This window comes from Nansenia antarctica (assembly GCF_963989245.1).
Source record: "Nansenia antarctica genome assembly, chromosome: 3".
Lineage (NCBI taxonomy): Eukaryota > Metazoa > Chordata > Actinopteri > Argentiniformes > Microstomatidae > Nansenia > Nansenia antarctica.
Window position 1 is genome coordinate 27,740,692 of NC_137688.1, and position 19,229 is coordinate 27,759,920.

The following is a 19,229-nucleotide window of genomic DNA, read 5'->3' on the forward strand; positions in this document are numbered from 1 at the left end:
GTGACGAGACCACACCCAATTAAGGGCAGTTGGAAGGGGGGTGGGGGCAGGGTTAAATGGTGCAATCTCAAAAAAACGCTAGAATTCAGGTGCTATCACTCCTAAACCTTTCAGATATTTTTTTTTTTACAAAAATGAATGACAAATGTCAATACATTAGGAAATACCTTCTTTGATACACTGTCTGTTTTACATGGACATGCGAGTTCCGTTTCAATTCTATGTATTAAATTCAGTGTAGAAATGTATAATTTACTCACATTTCAATCCTTTTACCCACTGTTCTAGTGCTTCTAATGAGGGATCCTTTTCCCTTACCAACCCCAACTTCTCTCCCTGCCATATCTTAAAGAATATAAATATATATAAATATATACTTTTGTGTAAATGTTCCCCCCTTTTAGAAGAACGGTAGCAAAAAAAAAAAAAGCAAAGGTAGCATTGTAATTATTTTCAGAAGCCTTTTTCCACTTATGTTATTGTTTTGGTGTTTTTTGCAAGAAAAATAAAGGTTTACTACTGTGCCAGATGCGAGTGCTTTTTTAGGGTAGGATGCGGGTAGTGAACTCCTTCAAGACTGCTGATGTCTGATCAACAGTGAAGATAACCGATGATGATAACCAGGCTGTCAAGTCCGTCTGGCTCTGGTCCAACTAGCTCACTGGACAGCAGTCAACCCTCACACAGCTGAATGACACAAGTGACTGTGGGCTTGTGTGATGACCACCGCCCCTTATAACCTGGAACTAAACGGGGGGGGGTTGACATGTTCCCTCCAGAGGACTCTGTTGATGCTGTTGAACAGACGTCTGTGTGCCATGTGAATGTTGCTGTGTGATGCGAGCTACAACACGAACACTTGACTACGAGCCTCGACATCGCAACAATCGGCGTATCCTCGACTCGAGTGACCTGGATGTGAAACCGAATCTCCTTCTTTTATTTTGGAGATCATAGCAAAACATACGAATGCGAAAGGGTGATGAATAGCAGTTGCTGGCTGGCTAGCTAGCTAACATCACATCATCAGCAGCTGACAAAAGAGGACTCCAACGCTTTGCTACACAGACAAGATCCATCGTTTCACATGATGGACATGCTCAGAAGTGGGATGTTAGCCAGCTGCTGGCGTATTTATATAATGTTGTTTCTAGCCAGTTAGAGAGCTAACCTGGCTGTAGATAGAAAAGGGCTTAGCTATGTATTTTAATCGGCACATCCTGGCTTGCTAAACACGCTAGCGAGTTAACTAGCTACCTATTTATACACTGACACATTGTAGCCAGCTATCGAATATTTATTGAACGTTTCTATTTGTGGAACTAAGCTAGCCGGCTAACCATTTTGATGTCGCGTTAATTACTAAGCTACTACTTAGCAGGTGTCAGGCGCCGTGGTAACTCGACAACATTGCAATTCGCAAGGAAACAGAAGACTGAAGACTGCCAAGTAAGCAGCCAGCTCAGCTATCCTCTCATCATCATACAGCCTAGATAGACACAATGGCTCAAGAGGCTTCGTTTCCTTTACATGTTCTGGTTTGGAATAATCACTACCTCGAGCTTGACCGGGAACTACAGAAAAAAGAGGTAAGTCAGTCAACCCGCCAGCAACACCGTTTTTTTTTGTTCGCCCAATCAGCGCTGTCGCTCAAAGTTTCATTAAAATATATATATATATATATATATATATATATATATATATATATATATATATATTTGGGAGTTGACAGTCTCTCTCTCTCCTCTCACCGCGCCCTCGGTTCGTTGTAGTGATGCGCGGTGGGGTGTGTTGTGTATTGTGCAATAATACTATGTGCAATATGACAACCCTAGGGTACATAAGGTTCAGCGATAGGAAATGTTAGGATATTTATAGCATAGCATAGAGTACAGCACAGTGTTTTATTTGTATAGTATAGTGGATAGTGTACATAGCCTTTATTTATGTAAACCAGCTCTTTCCCTTCTTGTTTTTAGTATTTTCCTAGCACCAGGGGAGCCCCCCCTTCCAAATTTCGTTGTATGGTACCTGTACTATATTAATGACAATAAAGACCATTCATTCATTCATTCATAAAAAAAAATCTTCTTCCGCAGGAGGATGTAGAGCGCATAGACCCGCGGGGGCGCACCCCGCTAGAGCTGGCCGCCTGTCTGGGCCACCTGGAGTCAACGCGTGTCCTCCTCAGATACTCCGCAGACCCCACCCACTGCAACGCGCAGAGCTGGACAGGTGAGTGCGGTCAATACCACCTAAAATACCATATGACAGAACAGGGGGGGCATGCTAATGCTATCTGTAAGCTAGGGTGGTAGAGGTTGGTGATTTGATGTTCTTTGTTCAGTGTTGCAGGAGGCAGTCAGCACCGGGGACCCCGAGCTGGTGCAGTTGGTGTTGCAGTACAGAGACTTCAAACGTGCCACGGAGAGACTGGCCGGGATCCCGGAACTACTCAGCAAGCTCAGACAGGTAAACGCGGTTCACTTTGTGTGCTGAATTACAGGTAGTCATCACAGACGGGTAACGCCGGACGCTGTGCTGCCGTAAAAAACACCTGTCAATGAGATATAGCCCACCATAGTGACCTGTCACCTCTTTCAGGCTCGGGATTTCTACGTGGAGATGAAGTGGGAGTTCACTAGTTGGGGTGAGTTTTGTTTTTCCTGCTCACTGTAACCAGCTTCAGCACCTTTCCACACATAATGGACACAACTCCCGCCGGCGCAGTCACTGTATCGCATACAAGTGTCAAACGATTCGGATGAAAGATTTTGAAACAATTCTCCCCCCCCCCCCCCCCAACCCAACCCTAACTTACACCCACCCAGTGCCCCTGGTATCTAAGGTGTGTCCCAGTGACGTGTATCGTGTGTGGAAGAGCGGCTCGTGTCTGCGGGTGGACACCACTCTCCTGGGCTTCGAACACATGACCTGGCTGAAGGGGCGACGCAGCTACATCTTTAAGGGGGAAGGTACGACCTACGACCCCGCCGGCTGGGATGACGTGGTTGTCGGGTTAGCCTCATCGACATGGAATTCCATTCAATCGTTTGCCCTCTGCTTTTCTCCACCATAGACATAAGATAGGGTCTTGTCATTGAAATGGTGTGTGTGTGTGTGTGTGTCAACTAGGCTACAAATGTCATCTTTTGAGTTTTAATTTTTGTCAGCCTGGGTCATGTTCACAAGCTGGTGGTTAGGGGCCTTCAGATGGCCCACGTCTCCAACAGAAAGGCTAAACAGTTAGCAAGGTACTGCTCCATATCTGCTATTATCGGTAGCCGCTCAATATGGAGACGGCGTTACTTTTTGTACCCTTAGAGTAGATATAGTTTTACAGTAATGCTATTGTACTTGTTAACCCACATTTGAAACATCCTCTGTGTTAATATCGTATGTGTACGATGGTTGCTGTACAGTCACACACGTAAATTAATTTCTCCCAATGAACTGATAGTGTTTGTCCTTAATGCACTTTGTATTTATGTGGACATAAATAAAGCATTTCAAATGTGTGTGTGTGTGTGTTGTCTGGTCTCCATAGAGAGCGGTGCCGTGGTGATGGAGGTGGACCATGAGAAGCAGGTGGTGTACACAGAGCCTCTGTCTCTGTCCCCCCGCGACGCCCCCTCCCTCCTGGCCGCCATGCTGCCCTCCCAGGAGAACACGGCCCAGAGGCTCACCTCGCCCATCGTCTCCACGCACCTCAACACCCGCAACATCGCCTTCGAGAGGTAACACGCGCACTGACTCACGCACGCACACCACACCACACCACACCACACCACACACACTCTCTCACTATCTCTCACTCGCGCACACACACCATACCACACCACACCACACACACTCTCTCACTATCACTCACTCACGCGCCCACACCACACACACTCTCTCACTATCACTCGCTCACTCACGCACACACGCGCACACACATCGCACACACCACACATCACACACACACACACACACACACACACACCACACACACAGGTTATTTTCCTCTCTTGCTCTTTGCTGCTTAGGAACAAGTCTGGCATTTGGGGCTGGCGCTCTGAGAAGAGTGAAGCTGTCAGTGGGTATGAAGCCAAGGTCAGTCAGTACATCCAGAGGGTTCTATCTGAGACCCCTGTGGCAGAGGGGTACAGAGGTAGCCTGGGGGTTTTCAAGTTACTTTTTTTTTTATCAATTATTTATTTCTAAACAGTACACATGACAAACGCACAATTACAACACCAAACAAAATAAGCGTTTGTCCTGACTTTTCTTCTTTATCTTACCCCCCCCCCCCCCCCACACTATAAACACCCAAGTAAGCCCCCCCCCCCATGGCGATAACATCCCTCCCACCCCCTCTCATAGATATTCATTACACTATATTTGATAAGCACATAACAGTACAACATTTACAGGTTCCATCCATATACAACACAGCTTACAAACACAGGTTTTCAAGTTACTGAATCCGTTGTTTGGTCTCTGGCTGGTTCAGGTGTACAGCGCTACTAACGTGGAGCTGGTGACCCGGTCTAGAACAGAGCACCTATCGGACCAGGACAAGTCAAGGAGCAAAGGTACACACATACATACACACACACACACCAACACACTCTTGAAAAGTGTGTTTTTCTTGTTTTCTGTGTTTTATTTGCAAGTAACATTAAGTCTCCTCTGGCTTCCTTCCTCTCTCAGGCTCTAAAACTCCTCTGCAATCCTTCTTGGGGATAGCAGAGCAACATACCGCTCATAATGGGGTGAGTGTCCCTAAGCGCGCGTGCGCGCACACACACACACATTTTGTATATATCAGGGTTCTCGCGCTGGTCTTAAACAGCCTTAAAGTATAAAATCCAGCAATCCGATCCATAAGGCCTAAAAAGGGCAAAAATGCATGCTGTCAGGTCAAAAACAATTAGGTGCTAGGTCTTAAAAATAAGATTAGCTTGTCCTGCAAGGAAATCAGTGCGACCACATCTATTTACGCGGAAATTAATCAAGCTAGTACCAAAAAATGCCAATTCGCTGCTCCCGGGAGAAATTATTGGCAAACAAAGCTCTCATGGCAGTGAAATCCCTAATTTCATCACTTCGAGGATGACAAAAAGCTATCACATGGTGTCGCGAATAGGTCTAAAATGCTATTCAAAGAGGTCTAAAAAAGGTCTAAAAAGGTCTTAAATGTGACTTTTTTAAACTTGTAGGAACCCTGATATATGCACACACATTCTCTTGTTGGATTTGTGGGATAAACTCTCTTGATAAACTGATGTTAAACTGTGTGTGTGTGTGTGTGTGTGTGTGTGTGTGTCAGAGTAACGTGTCCCAGTGTGCCAGCCCCCACAACCCTACGGACATCACAGCTGAGGAGTACTTTGACCCGGAGTTCGCCCTTAACGGCAGAGACATCGGACGCCCGGTGGAGCTCACCAGCAAAGTCCAGAAGTACGTCACACAGCACAGCACCACCACCTAGCGACAGGCTGCCAAGGCATCTCACCACCGCTGTCTTTGACGGCGCTAAGCGTCTCTCTCTCTCTCTCGCCCTCTCCAGGTTTAAGGCCACTCTCTGGTTAAGCGAGGCTCACCCCCTGTCATTGGCTGAGCAGGTCACGCCCATCATCGACCTCATGGCCATCTCCAACGCCCACTTCGCCAAACTACGTGACTTCATCACCCTGCGTCTGCCGCCCGGCTTCCCCGTCAAGATAGGTGAGAGGCAGGGCGGTGGTGGCGTAGCGGGCTAAGCGTCGACCACGTTAACCGCAGGGTTCCCGGTTCCATTCCTGTTCATGTTCCTGCATGTCATCCCTTCTCTCTCTCACCCATCCTTCCTGTCAAAATCTCTACTGTCTCGATCACAATAACAAAGAAAAGAAAAATATGCGTGGGACTACCCCACTCCGAAAAAATTACTTAAAAAAGAAAGATAGGTGAGAGAGGGGGCTCGATCCCACGGCCCGACCCAAGTTTTCCACTTCTTTTGTAGATGGAAAGGGACCACTAAATGATGGGTTGTAAAATCTAGGATTGGGCCCGAGAATATGGAGAGGAAATTGGGAGAGGATGAAACGGTTGATTTTTCTCTCTCTCTCTCTCTCTCTCTCTCTCTCTCTCTCTCTCTCTCTCTCTCTCTCTCTCTCTCTCTCTCTCTCTCTCTCTCTCTCTCTCAGAGATCCCTCTGTTCCATGTGTTGAATGCCAGAGTGACCTTCAGTAACCTCTGTGGCTGCGATGAGCCCGTCAGCTCTGTCACCGTACACACACCAGAGGGCTCTCCTGAGGCTGGTAATAACCCCCCACACACACACGCACACCAACCAACCAACCAACCAACCAACCAACCATAGGGTACCGCTTACAGTGCATATCAGTTGTGTTGTAAAGCTGTGTTGTCTGCTACACTGTAACCACCCACACTAACCCCCCCCCCCCCGCTCCCAGGAGAGGCCCCCCCTCCCGTTCACTGCGAGGTCGACCCCTCGGTGTTTGAACCCCCCCCGGACTACGCCACGCTCGGTCCCGGCCGCAGCGAGCCAATGAGAGACGAGGATGATAACCTGCTGCAGTTTGCCATCCAGCAGAGCCTGCTGGACGCCGGGACGGAGAGTGACCAGGTGACCAGCTGACCACCACACCTGCTTTACTGCTTTACTGTGCACACGCTTCATCTGTCTCTCCACATGAGGACATCTTGTGTTCTATGGCTTTGGAGGGCAGAAGCATTCGTCTAACAACTCACTGTCACCACACTCTGCGTCCTGATCTCACTCTTCCACGAATGCCTCCTCTCTCCCCTTTTCTCTCTCTCTCTCTGTCTCGCTCTTTCTCTTCCTCTCCCCTTTTCTCTCTGTCCCTTTTTCTCTCTCTCTCCCCTTTTCTCTCTTCCCTTTTCTCTCTCTCCCCTTTTCTCTCTCTGTCTCTCTCTCTGTTTCTGTCTCTCTCTCTGTTTCTGTCTCACTCTCTCTGTTTCTGTCTCTCTCTCTCTCTGTTTCTGTCTGTCTTTCTCTCTCTGTGTCTGTCTGTCTTTCTCTCTCTGTCTGTGTCTCTCTCTGTCTGTGTCTCTGTCTCTCTCTTTCTCTCTGTCTGTCTCTCTCTCTCTCTTTCTCTAAGGGGCGGCTGTGGCTCAGCCAGTAGAGCCGGTGTCTAATGCTCGCATGGTCGGCAGCTTGGTTGTTCAAACCCCAGCTGGCCACGTGTCGAAGTGTCCTTGATCGAGGCACTGAACCCCTAATTGCCCCAGGGTCGCCTTCTATGGCTCTGACGCCTAGAGCTTAAAATACATGTTGTTGTACTACGTTGTACTTTTGTGCAATGACAAAGGTTGAACCTTCTTCTTCTCTCTCTCTCTCTCTCTCTCTGACTGTCTGTAGGTGACTATATGGGAGGCCCTGACTAACAGCCGTCCGGTGTCTCAGTCCCCAATCTACGAGGAGGACCAGCTGGAGAGGTGAGAACAATGAAAAGAAAGAGGACACTTCTCTATATCTGCTTTTCCTCCGGCTCCTTTTCCTCACAGCTGAGGTCGAAGGATTGGCGAAGTCAACAGCAACATGGCAGCAACTCTGCCCAGCTAGCAACACTTTACCCCTAGCACAGTGTTTTAGGATCAGTGGTCACAGAGGAAGGAGGGAGGGAGGGAGGGAAGGGAGGGAGGGAGGGAAGGAAGGAAGGAAGGAAGGAAGGAAGGAAGGAAGGAAGGAAGGAAGGAAGGAAGGAGGGAGGGAGGGAGGGAGGGAGGGAAGGAAGGAAGGAAGGAAGGAAGGAAGGAAGGAGGGAAGGAGGGAGGGAGGGAGGAGGGAGGGAGGGGAGGGAGGAAGGAAGGAAGGAAGGAAGGAAGGAAGGAAGGAAGGAAGGAAGGAAGGAAGGAAGGAAGGAAAGAAAGAAAGAAAGAGGGAAGGAAGGAAGGAAAGAGAGAAGGAAGGGAAGGAAGGAAGGAGGGAAGGGGAAGCAAGGTCATTTCAGAGTGTTTGGGTGTAGCCAGTGTCATTATCAGCTGCTGTCACTGCTTCCATCATCCCTGACCGTCTCTCTGCACTACCTGTTCAACGGTAGTCTCTTGTCCCCCTCCTCTCCCCCCCCCAGGGCCATCCAGGAGTCTCTGTCCGTCTCATTGGCTGACGGAGAGGAAGGGGAGCCGCCGGCGCCCGCCCAGCCCCCGCCAGTCTCCCCGTCGGAGCCTGCAGCCAGCTCCCCTCCCTCTTACAGCTCAGTGGCTGAGCCACGGTTGCCGGGGCCGTTTGCCGTGGCAACCAGCTTTGACGAGCAGCTACGCATCGCCATGGAACTCTCGTGTAGGGAGCATGAGGAGATGGACAGGTGAGAGATGGAAACACTGAGGTTAGACACACAGAGAGAGAGAGAGAGTGTGTGTGTGTGTTGGTCAGTTTCTGGGACTGAGGAGTTTATTGTGTTTCCTGTCCCAGGGCGAGGCAGGAGGAAGAGGAGGAGCTGGAGCGGATCCTCCAGCTGTCACTCACAGAGAAGTAGCCGTGACGACGGTGGACATTGGGGGTCTCTTCATTGGGGAACAAACTTGGTAATTTATTCTTTATTTGTTTTTGTTTTTTTTATCCTGTAATGTTAAATTATTCTTATGACTTTGTTCACTTGTCTCTTTTCTTTTATGATCTTATCATAATAATGAGCCACTGAGAGAGAGACCAGAGGCGAGACAGACACATACAGACAGACAGACAGACACACACACACAGACAGACACATGGACAGACAGACACAGACGGACACACAGACAGACAGACAGACAGACACATGGACAGACAGACAGACAGTCATACACATGGACAGACAGACAGACGCATGGACAGACACACAGACAGACAGACATACACACACATGGACAGACAGACATGCACATGGACAGACAGACATGCACATAGACAGACATACACATGGACAGACAGACATACATACAGTCATACACATAGACAGACAGACATACACATGGACAGACAGACATGCACATGGACAGACAGACAGACATACACATGGACAGACAGACATACATACAGTCATACACATAGACAGACAGACATACACATGGACAGACAGACAGACAGACAGACACATGGACAGACAGACAGACATACACATGGACAGACAGACAGACATACACATGGACAGACAGACAGACATACACATGGACAGACAGACAGACAGACACATGGACAGACAGACAGACAGACACATGGACAGACAGACAGACACATGGACAGACAGACAGTTTCATGGTGAAGACAGAACCATTAAACACCTTAAAAGGAGAAAGAGGGAAACAATGAGAGAATTTGTCTTTCTGTTGCTTTATTTTTTACCACCCTGCTGTTGCATTTTCTGAGTGATGAAGATCCTGCGATCTTGAACCTATGATACACACGAATGATAATGGAGATTACAAGATTTAAACATGCTGATATGAGATCATTATTGATAAAAAATATAGAATTATGTTTGAAACAGAATTATGTTGGTTGACTCTTCAGTGTGACTTGGACAATAAAGTTATTAAATGTTCCTGAAGTCTTTGTGTGGTCGCCTGCATGTGTTAGTGGTTGTGTGTGAGGATGGGGAGGGCAGAGTTCATCACGCACATCCGTGGTTAATTTTTAATGCAGGTTTTTATTACTTGTGCAAAACACCCAATGCAGAACAGAAGGCCCTTTCAACTGTCTGATGAATATCCCCAGAAAGCTAGGAGAAGGTGGCAAAATGGAAAGGTTATTTGCTACTTCAGTTAGTGTAAAATAAAAGTTTTCCTATAATAGAGCAACCATAAAACCTGGTGATATATTCTGAATTAGCTTTTGTTATTACTATTATTATTTTATTGTTTTACTTTATTATAGATACATACTAGATTTAATGAACTATGCACAACTAACAAAAGTGGAGTAGACTATCTACACTGAACAAAAATATAAACACTTTTGTTTTTGCTCCAACAAAGCCTTTATTTTTGCATATTTTTGTTCAATGTAGATGAAGCCAATCATGAGTTGACAAAAAAAGACAAACATGATTATACATTACATATAAAATGTTAACCACATAATATTACAACATATATATTTAACTTAATTGCTGTTACAAGTACAAACTCCACTACTTTTATATGGCACAGCAACTTTTATGGTGAAAGTCCTGTAATACATTAGACAGCAAATGGAAGCTGTGTGTCCTGGTTTTACCAGTGTTCAATTCCGGCAAGTGAGTTTTTCTGTGTGCGCTCCTTTTGTGTTCTTTAATGCAGTTGTTTTAGGGAGAGTGTTCGTGTGTTAAATCTGTGTTACTATACATTGCCGCCCTCCTAACTTTTAGTGCTGCGCGAAGCTCGTTATCCATGTCTTCTCGTATGGGGTCTGGGGAGGAAGGACACAAACAAAGATCAAAGAAGAGGTCAAGAGACTACACACGCCCCCTAGCACAATTCTCTCTACTCTCCATTTGTTGTCTGTAGCTCTCTAGGTCGAATATTAAGATACCACACCCCAAACCTACCAACACGCACCTTTCTTTAATATGTCGTTTGGTTCCATGTATGCGTTTTCCCAGGCCGCCGCGGCTTCGGGTGGACGCTGGCGAGCAGGTAGAGGAGGGAGGTCTACTGGTCTCTGTGTGTGGATCATCGGTGCCACTCTGGCCCGGGGAACCGGTTTCGGTGGCGCGGAGGAAAACCTGGGCGTTTCAAGAAGTGGCAGCTCTGATGGACACATGGTCACACACACTGTCAGGAGTTGTATTGATTTATTTCAGAAGGTCATGAGTTCAAATCCCAACTGGGAACACCACCACTAGTGCACCCTTGAGTAAGCTTAGTCCTAAATTACTCCAGGGAGACTGTCCTGCCTGTGATCTCTAATGGACCTATTGCTAAGCCACGGCCCTTTGAAAACTCGGACAAACAAACAACGCTTCACTGACAGTGACTGACCGACCGTGACTGAATGACATTCAATGACTTACAATGGCAGGAGTTGGCAAATTTCTGACAGCAAGTAATAGACTTTTTTTTTTTTTTAAAGATTACAAGAATATTTAGTCTAGAAGCTTTTCACTATCAGATATTAGTGAGTTGTTTGTCTGAGTTTTTTGCCTGTGGTAACTTTTGCTGTGATATGATTGGACAATTTCTATTTCGGGGCGTGGCTTAGCGATAGGTCCATTGTAAATAGATAGAAGTGTCTACTAAATTGTTAACATGCTGGTAGAATATGGAGGATGGGCTCATTGTAATGTGTGGAATAAAGAAACGTGTGTTTCTAATTGGCCAATTGGATGTCGGATATGTACAGTGCCCTGTGGAAGTAATGGGACGACTGTTCCACAGATCAGCAACACCTTCCAGTAAGTAGGCGGGACTGTGGCATAGACTAACATCTGCAGAATACGTCATCAGCCCAACTATAGAGGCTTCGCTGCAAGATGCAAACCGCTAGTTTTCCTCAGAAAGGATGGTCAGGTTACAGTTTACTAACAGTAGCTAAAAAGCCTGCAAACTGCCTGGAAAAAGTGATTGTGGAGAGATGAGACAAATATGATTATGCACCAGAGTGATGGCAAGAGGAAGATTTGGAGAAAAAAGGATCTGCCAAAAATCTACAGCATGGTGGAAGGGGTGTTAAGGTCTGGGTATGTATAGCTGCCACTAGAACTGGCTAACTTGTCTTAATTGATGTAACTTCTGATGACAGGAGCAGTAGGTATGCTGATGTGTACAGAAACATCTTGTCTGCTCGAGTAGAAGCAAATGCCTCCATTGGACGGTGCTTTATCATACAGTAAGACAATGACCCGTCTGCTGCCTTCGACACAGTAAACCACCCAATTCTTCTCTCCACCCTCTCAGAACTGGGCATCTCTGGCTCTGCACTCTCCTGGTTTGCATCCTACTTGGCTGATCGCTCTTACCAGGTGATGTGGAGAGGATGGTCACATGGTTTCTCCTACCACTGCTTCACAGACGACACTCAACTCTTCCTTTCTCCCCCCCTCTGACTCCCAGGTGGCAACACGTGTCTCTGCGTTTCTTGCAGACATTCCTGCTTGAATGTCAGCCCACTACCTCAAGCTCAACCTTAACAAGACTGTGCTACTCTTCCATCCTGGCAAAGCCTGGCCTCTCCAAGACTTCTCCATCACAGTAGAGAACTCTACTGCATACCCAGCATCTTGTGGGGTCAATGGATGCAAAGATGTCAAATACTAAACATGACTGCTTCATTTGGACGTATGAATCTGTCTTTTAAATGACTTTGGTACCCTGAAATAAGGGAACTACTCCCAATATGTACACAAATACCATCAAATAAAAATGGAGAATCTCAACTTTAACCTCCTAGTAATTAAAGTATAGAGGCAAAAGAAGAAAAACAATTATGTTACTGAAAATATTGCTGTAGGTTCAGTTCCAGAAGATCTTTCTCACCGATGCGGGTGTCATAGTGCTGGGGCGTCAGGTACGGATGCAGACGATATTCGATCTTCTCTAGGAAGTAGTTAATCACCGCCTTCAGGGAAGGGACAGTGACCTGACCAAACAAACAGACATCCGTTAGAGCCACTTTACCACTCCGGACGACCGATTACCTCATACACCAAACACATGAAAGATACTTTGAGAGTTGAAGCTTTCAACAGGTGTGATTACACAGATTGCATATACAGATTGTCCGAGCTCATTCTGGTGGAGAGGTTTGTCCCGATCCAGGTCCTGAGGCAGATCTTACCGGGGGCTCCAGCTCGATGACAAACTCCCCGTCTTCTGAACGCAATCTGTAGTTCTTCATCACGGGGGGCCCGCTGAAACACACCAGGATTCACAGGACAGAGAGATTCAAGGTGAGGGCGTCTCCGGTGTTAAAGGTCAGGGAGTTTGGGGTGTTCCAAGTTTAAGGGTTCTGACCTGGTGGTGACCTGCTGTCGCAGGGTGAGGGCGTAGTTGTTGGGGGTGGTAGAAGGGCGTAGGATGATGCTGCCGTAGTCTGGGTTCTGGTTCAACATCTGCTCTGCCTCCTGACGGGACACGTCAAAGAAACAGCTAGAGAGAGAGAGAGGAGGGGTGGGGAGATATTAACCAAAACAAGCAGAACTATTTGAGACTCTACACTGGTAGTTCAGAATAGATTTCAAGATCCTTCTGCTTGTTTCTAAAGCTCTCACTGACACAGCACCAGAATATCTGAAAGACCTTTTGCTAGCATATCAGCCCAATAGAGCTCTCAGGTCTTCTGACGCTGGTTTTCTCTGTGTACCACATGTACAAAAGAAGAGATTTGGTGAAGCTGCATTCTCATTTTATGCACCCAAATTGTGGAATGCACTGACAGTTTACATTAGGGATGCAACCTCAGCACATTATGTTCAAGTCAAGACTAAAAACCCATCTTTTTAATATTGCCTTTAAATGAAAAAATATTAAATGATGATTATATAAAGATTGGAGCACTTTGAGCTGCAACGTTTGCAAGAAAAGCGCTATACACATTTTTTTTTAAAATTATTATTATTATTAGATATTACATTCAGTATTAATACAATGAACACAGGTTGTACAGAGATGTGTTCTCTCTCTCTCTCTCTCTCTCTCTCTCTCTCTCTCTCTCTCTCTCTCTCTCTCTCTCTCTCTCTCTCTCTCTCACACACACAGACCCATACTCACGGGGGGAGTCCAGAGAAGCCATCATCATATGTGGGGGAAGAGGGGGGGATGAAGGATGTGGGGGAAGAGGGGTGGATGAAGGATGTGGGGGATGAAGGAGTGATCCCGCAGTGCGGGGTGGGAAGAGGAGGGCGAGGGACTTGTCTTTTCTTCTCCTGATCAAGAACATCAATCAGCATCAAGATCTGACCTGGGAGCAGCTGCAGCTTAGTGGGGATCTCCCTCTATAAGGGACATTATCATCATCATCATCATCATCATCATCATCATCATCCCCCAGAGGTGTATGCTCAAGTGTATCATTGATACTAAACCCCTCAAAAAAAGTTCGGAAACGCTTTTCTTGTTGATTATTCCTCCCCTTTAATAATACCAATTGGTATTGTATTTTATATCATTGGAAAGCCTGATTGGTCACCTTTATAATGAGGTACAACTTGTAAGGATCATACATTCATGGAATGAGTAACACAGCTAAACGTGTGGGTAGCGGCCCAACATTTTTTGCCAAAATCCCCAGCAATATTCTTCTGTTGGTATTCACTCTCGTTTTGAGCTTCAAGTGCTGGCAGGTGTATGTCAGTCACAGGTGTGTGACTGGCACCTGAATGGCACCTAATTGACAGGAATGATATCCTGGGGCCAGTGGCGATCCCATATCTCCAGAATCTGGGACCTAACTCCATCCTCCATGATGACAACGCTCGCCCCCACAGAGCCAGGATCATCACAGAGCACCTCCAGTATTTGGGAGTGGAGAGGGTGGAATGGCCTTCCGTGAGTCCAGACCTCAACCCAATTGAACACTTGTGGGATCAGCTTGGGCGTGCTGTACGTGCCAGAGTGACCAACGCAACCATGTTGGCTGACTTGCGGCAAATCCTAGTTGAGGAATGGGATGCCGTCCCACAGCAGTGTGTGACCAGGCTGGTGATCAGCATGAGGAGGAGGTGCCAAGCTGTTGTGACTGCGTATGGATCTTCCACACACTACTGAGGTCCCTGACAATGTAAAATGAATAAAGTGTAAACATTTGTTGTTTTTTCCTTATTACTGTGGGAGAGTGCAATCATCCAATCCACCAAGCAACTCAAAACAAGAGTGAATACCAACAGAAGAATATCGGGGATTTTGGCAAATATTTTTGGGCCGCTACCCACACGTTTAGCTGTGTTGCTCATTCCACGAATGCATGATCCTTACAAGTTGTACCTCGTTGTAAAGGTGACTAATCAGGCTTTCCAATGATATAACATACAATACCAATTGGTATTATTAAAGGGGAGGAATAATCAACAAAAAAAGCGTTTCTGAACTTTTTTTGAGGGGTTTATATGACACACATTCTAATGCTTTAGTCCTCATATCGGGATCCGAATGTAATGATCGGACTTTTCTTTAGAAAAATGTGAACATATTTCTGCGTTGTTGAAAATCAATGACACGTTGCTAGTCAACTGACAGCTTGTTTTGTGAGCCTGCTAACAATGTAAAGTAGTGTTCTAGTTAACTAGGTAGCAGTGGGGATTACTCACCCAATCCATTGCTTTGTTGCAGTATTTTGGCTTGACTAGCGAGTTTGTGTTGTGATTCTCAACAACGTTGAAACGTAGTTCCGTATTTCAAAATAAAAGTCTGAACATTTTGATTGGTTGCCGACATGGGGACCAAATGATCAGACTGTGTCACATATTATTAACTGATCTGCTAATGTTTTATGTCTCTGCTTGTTACTTAGTGAAGTAGTGTATAGGTATTGCCAGCTCCTGTATAGTTCCCCAAAAACCCTTGAATCATATGGCATGAACATGAGAGGTGCATCCTATTTGGAAATTAACCACATACAAAACAAAACATTTACAAAAAAGAAAAAGAACACAGAAATAAGAAACAAATAAATGAAGTAGAATTGAGAACAATACAACCTAAAAAACGGAAGCCCAATGACACAAATTGTACTTTCTGAATGGTGAAACCAATATGTACACAAATACCATCAAAGCAAAAGCTGAGCATCTCTACTGTAACCTTACAGTACAGTATGTGTTGGAGAGAGATAATTGATACTTCATGTTATACTCACAGTAGCTACAGTCATGATGAAACCTCTCCATTCCTCTCCAGTGTCGGGGTTATCTATCTACATTGACACACATTAGTAAACACTTGGTGTTCTGCCTTTGATAACTGCAATATTACATGAGCTTAGAATGATAAGGTTCTATCTCCGTTTAGGGTAGTTCAGAGATATTGAGCGGCAAAGTTTTTACATTCCATTATGTTTTGTGAGATGGAACCTTTGTATTTTATGACACCATAACATATCTAATAACACCACACAGGCATTAATAAACACCTAATGGATCAGATTATGTAAAAAGAAAATGGAGATAGAACCTTATAATTCTAACGTCACGAATATTCAACGGCTTTGAAAGTGAACAATAAACATTGCCTGTAAGCAGGGATGAGGTGGAAGGTGGATTTCCCCTGAACACCGTCTATTGAACAGGCGGGTAAACATGAACATATCAGAAAAGGTGTGTAACCTGAGTTTACTACGTTCGTACCCTCCACTACATGACTTCTTGTAAAGACAAACATAAACCACCTTTAGCTGAACTTCCTCTTTGTGGAAGGTGAGAGTGTAGATCATCGGGCTCTTCTTATTGCTCTTAGAATCCGTCGCCATCGACTTCAACATTTCCAGGTTCAGTTTCTCTGAGTACTGACAGGACAGAACTCAATCAATCGATTAATCATTCAATAGATCTATCAACGATATACCTTAATAAACCCAACACTATGGACAATGTTTTTCATTGTTTTATTGCCATCATTTTCTATTGTTAGTCCTGTCTAGATGATGTACTATCAGACTTTAAGTCTTATTCTGATGTGTTGTATTGTACTGTGTTTGTGTAAAATGTCAAATACATTTAAAAAGAATCAATAAGTCAATAAAAATATAAATACAATGAAGACACTCCTCTTACAGCTTCATGGGTGACATCTGTATACAGGAAGATTGTGGATCCCCGAAGCTCCCCAAAAAACCTCTTGAAGTCCTGGAAGAGGCGGAACCAGACACAACATTCTGTTTAGGAGGCTCATACTGTGGCTCCCAATGGATATCCTTCCCTGCTCTTTAACCTCTCCTCATTCTCTTTCTCCTGTTCCTCACCTTCTCTCATTCTCTCTCTCTCACCTTCCTTATCCTTCCTCTCATTCTCTTTCTGTTTCTCATTCTTTCCCATTCCCCTTCTTTACCTTCTCTCCAGTGTATTTCTTCAGCAAGGGTCCGGAGTAGTACAGAGGCAGAGCTGTAATGGTTCCCCTCCTCTTATACATCTTCCTGGTTAATGTTGCCATGGTTCCATTCAGTCCTGGTCTGGCTTTCTTTGGTTCAGATTCAGGTAATCCCAACCAAACTAGTTCTCTGAAATAGTATTCCTGTCTCTCCTGTCTCTGGTCAGGATAGGGTTGGCCCCTCTACTAGAATGAGGAAGCAGTTCAGGTATTTACTGGGGGGAAAGTAAAAAAATAAATGGGTAGGATTGACCTTTAGCACTTTGGAACTGTGAACTGTACTTCACTGTGCTGTTTTTATTAACCTGGCTGAGGCCTTTGATTCCATAACCACAGCATCCTGCTCAACAGACTCAGTGACCTAGGATTATTATTATTATTATTATTATTTCTTTTTTTCTTTTTATTGTCAATGGTCATTGGTTTCAACAATCGTCATTACATTCAACATATCACAATCAACTCAGTTCCTATGACCAAAGTCTTTTTTTCTTTTTTAAGTAAAACAAAAACAAAAACAAACAAAGAAAAAAAGAAAAGAAAAAGAAATAGCGAGTGAACGACCTAGGATTTTCAGACGTTTGTCCAACCTGGGTTTGAAAACGACTTCAAATGTACAAAGTGTCAAATCAGAGGACCTGCTTTCTATCCCATTGGCAGCATCTATGGGAGTCCCACAAGGCTCCATACTTGGACCTACTCTGTTCTCTGTATACATTCATAACGTTGCACAAGCTGCTGGTGACCCAGTCATCCACCTTTAGAAAAAGAAGAATGTTTTATTTGCCCTGCAATCAACTTGTCAGTCAATTGTTGGAATCTGTTTTTTGCTCTAGGCACAGGGTCAGCCATAGTCAGCGCCCCTGTAGCAATTAGGGGTTAAGTGCCTTGCTCAAGGACACATGCTGCTCCCTCCTGAGGCAGGGATCGAACCAGTGACCTTCCGATTGCTAGCCGGCCTCTCTAACCTCTGGGCTACCGCCGCCCTTTATGTCAATGACGTATCTCAATATCACCCCCACCTGGGGTACACTGACCCTGTGTCTGCTGGTTGTACACACCCCTCGTCAATGTGAACACTCGATTACTCTTTGCACTACTGCTGTTTACAAATACTACCATTGCACAAACCATATTTTGGCACATTGCACATACCTCCTTTGGTATAGCCACTATTTATACATCTGTACATACCATACTGTACATAGCTACCTTAACTGTACACAGCTCATAACTGTATACACCTCTAACTACCGTACTGCCATACTGTACCTATCACTATTGCTGTTATGTTTTATATCACTATTTTGCACTTCTGGTTAGATGCTAAACGGTGTTTCGTTGTCTGGTACTTGTACTCTGCAATGTCAATAAAGTTGAATCTAATCTAATCTAATAGATTTACAACATAGCTTTGTTGTCATCCAGCACGCCTTCTCTGACCTTCACCTCCTTCTTAATACCAACACATAAGACGCCAGACCCACTGGTAGCAACTTATTGAGTCCCTCATAGGCTCCACAAGTCCCCCCTCTACCAGCTCACTCCTTAACATATCCGCTACCAATCCCAACCTGTGGGCTGGTAGATATATCTCACCGGTCATTCCAAAAACCAGCACTTCTTTTGGCCGTTACTCATTCCAGTTTTCTGCTGCCAACAACTGGAATGAGATGCAAAAGACACCTAAAGGTAAACATCCCAGCACACTTCTTCAAAAACACATTACCTGACATGCTAACTGATCACTGTTGCAGCTGATTTTCACAATCTTCTGTGTTGCCATTGCTGCCTAGTATATCGTATCTACCTTTCCAAAATAAATAGTGTGCTTTCTATTTTACTTTTTGTTTTTATTGTTAGTTATTATTTAATGTCTGGTTAATAATCTGGTTAAATATAGGTGATGATCGAATCATGCACACCCACCCACCCACACAATGCACTCTTTTAGTCTTGTCTTCTGAAACGTTAAGTGCCATTGCCATGCTTCCAGCATTGGTGGTCAGCTTGATTCATATTTTCTTATTTTGGCTCATATTTTCTGTCATGTATTTGGATATTAGATTTGTATAAATTCATTATTTTGGACTACAGTAGGCTACAGTATGTCCTTGTTAAGTGTCTGCATTTAGAGAGCAAAATGGACAACGTTGTGCCAGAATTGACTAGCTGGTTGTGGATGCTTGGAGATGTTGAAAGGTCCGCATGAGTATCCATGTGGATGCAGCTACTGCCTAGCT

At 45.0% G+C, this 19,229-nt stretch overlaps 2 protein-coding genes across 2 annotated transcripts; one reads left to right on the top strand and one right to left on the bottom strand.

Annotated features, from left to right (window-relative positions):
• The first annotated feature begins 1,191 nt into the window (after positions 1-1,191).
• On the top strand, positions 1,192-9,533 carry ankrd13d (ankyrin repeat domain 13 family, member D). Its single transcript, XM_080527750.1, has 16 exons — positions 1,192-1,589; positions 2,100-2,235; positions 2,348-2,472; positions 2,605-2,650; positions 2,832-2,975; positions 3,548-3,737; positions 4,029-4,095; positions 4,496-4,577; positions 4,696-4,757; positions 5,315-5,445; positions 5,555-5,712; positions 6,174-6,287; positions 6,444-6,616; positions 7,373-7,449; positions 8,055-8,318; positions 8,426-9,533. The coding sequence occupies exons 1-16, from the start codon at positions 1,503-1,505 to the stop codon at positions 8,487-8,489; spliced, it is 1,920 nt and encodes a 639-aa protein (XP_080383876.1). The 5' UTR covers positions 1,192-1,502; the 3' UTR covers positions 8,490-9,533.
• Positions 9,534-10,333: 800 nt separating this feature from the next.
• LOC308153956 (signal-transducing adaptor protein 1-like) lies at positions 10,334-17,049 on the bottom strand (the record flags this gene model as incomplete). Its single annotated transcript, XM_080527138.1, has 7 exons — positions 10,334-10,378; positions 10,625-10,719; positions 12,445-12,547; positions 12,746-12,818; positions 12,922-13,056; positions 16,654-16,745; positions 16,948-17,049. 7 exons carry the CDS (start codon positions 17,047-17,049, stop codon positions 10,334-10,336), a joined length of 645 nt encoding a protein of 214 aa, XP_080383264.1.
• Between the last annotated feature and the right edge of the window lie 2,180 nt (positions 17,050-19,229).

Bases quoted from the DNA above. Each gene is read 5' to 3' on its own strand.
- ankrd13d (XM_080527750.1), top strand. From the start codon at position 1,503: ATGGCTCAAGAGGCTTCGTTTCCTTTACATGTTCTGGTTTGGAATAAT. The intron at 3,738-4,028 runs GTAACACGCGCA...TTTGCTGCTTAG, and splicing joins CGCAACATCGCCTTCGAGAG to GAACAAGTCTGGCATTTGGG. The intron at 6,288-6,443 runs GTAATAACCCCC...CCCCGCTCCCAG, and splicing joins AGAGGGCTCTCCTGAGGCTG to GAGAGGCCCCCCCTCCCGTT.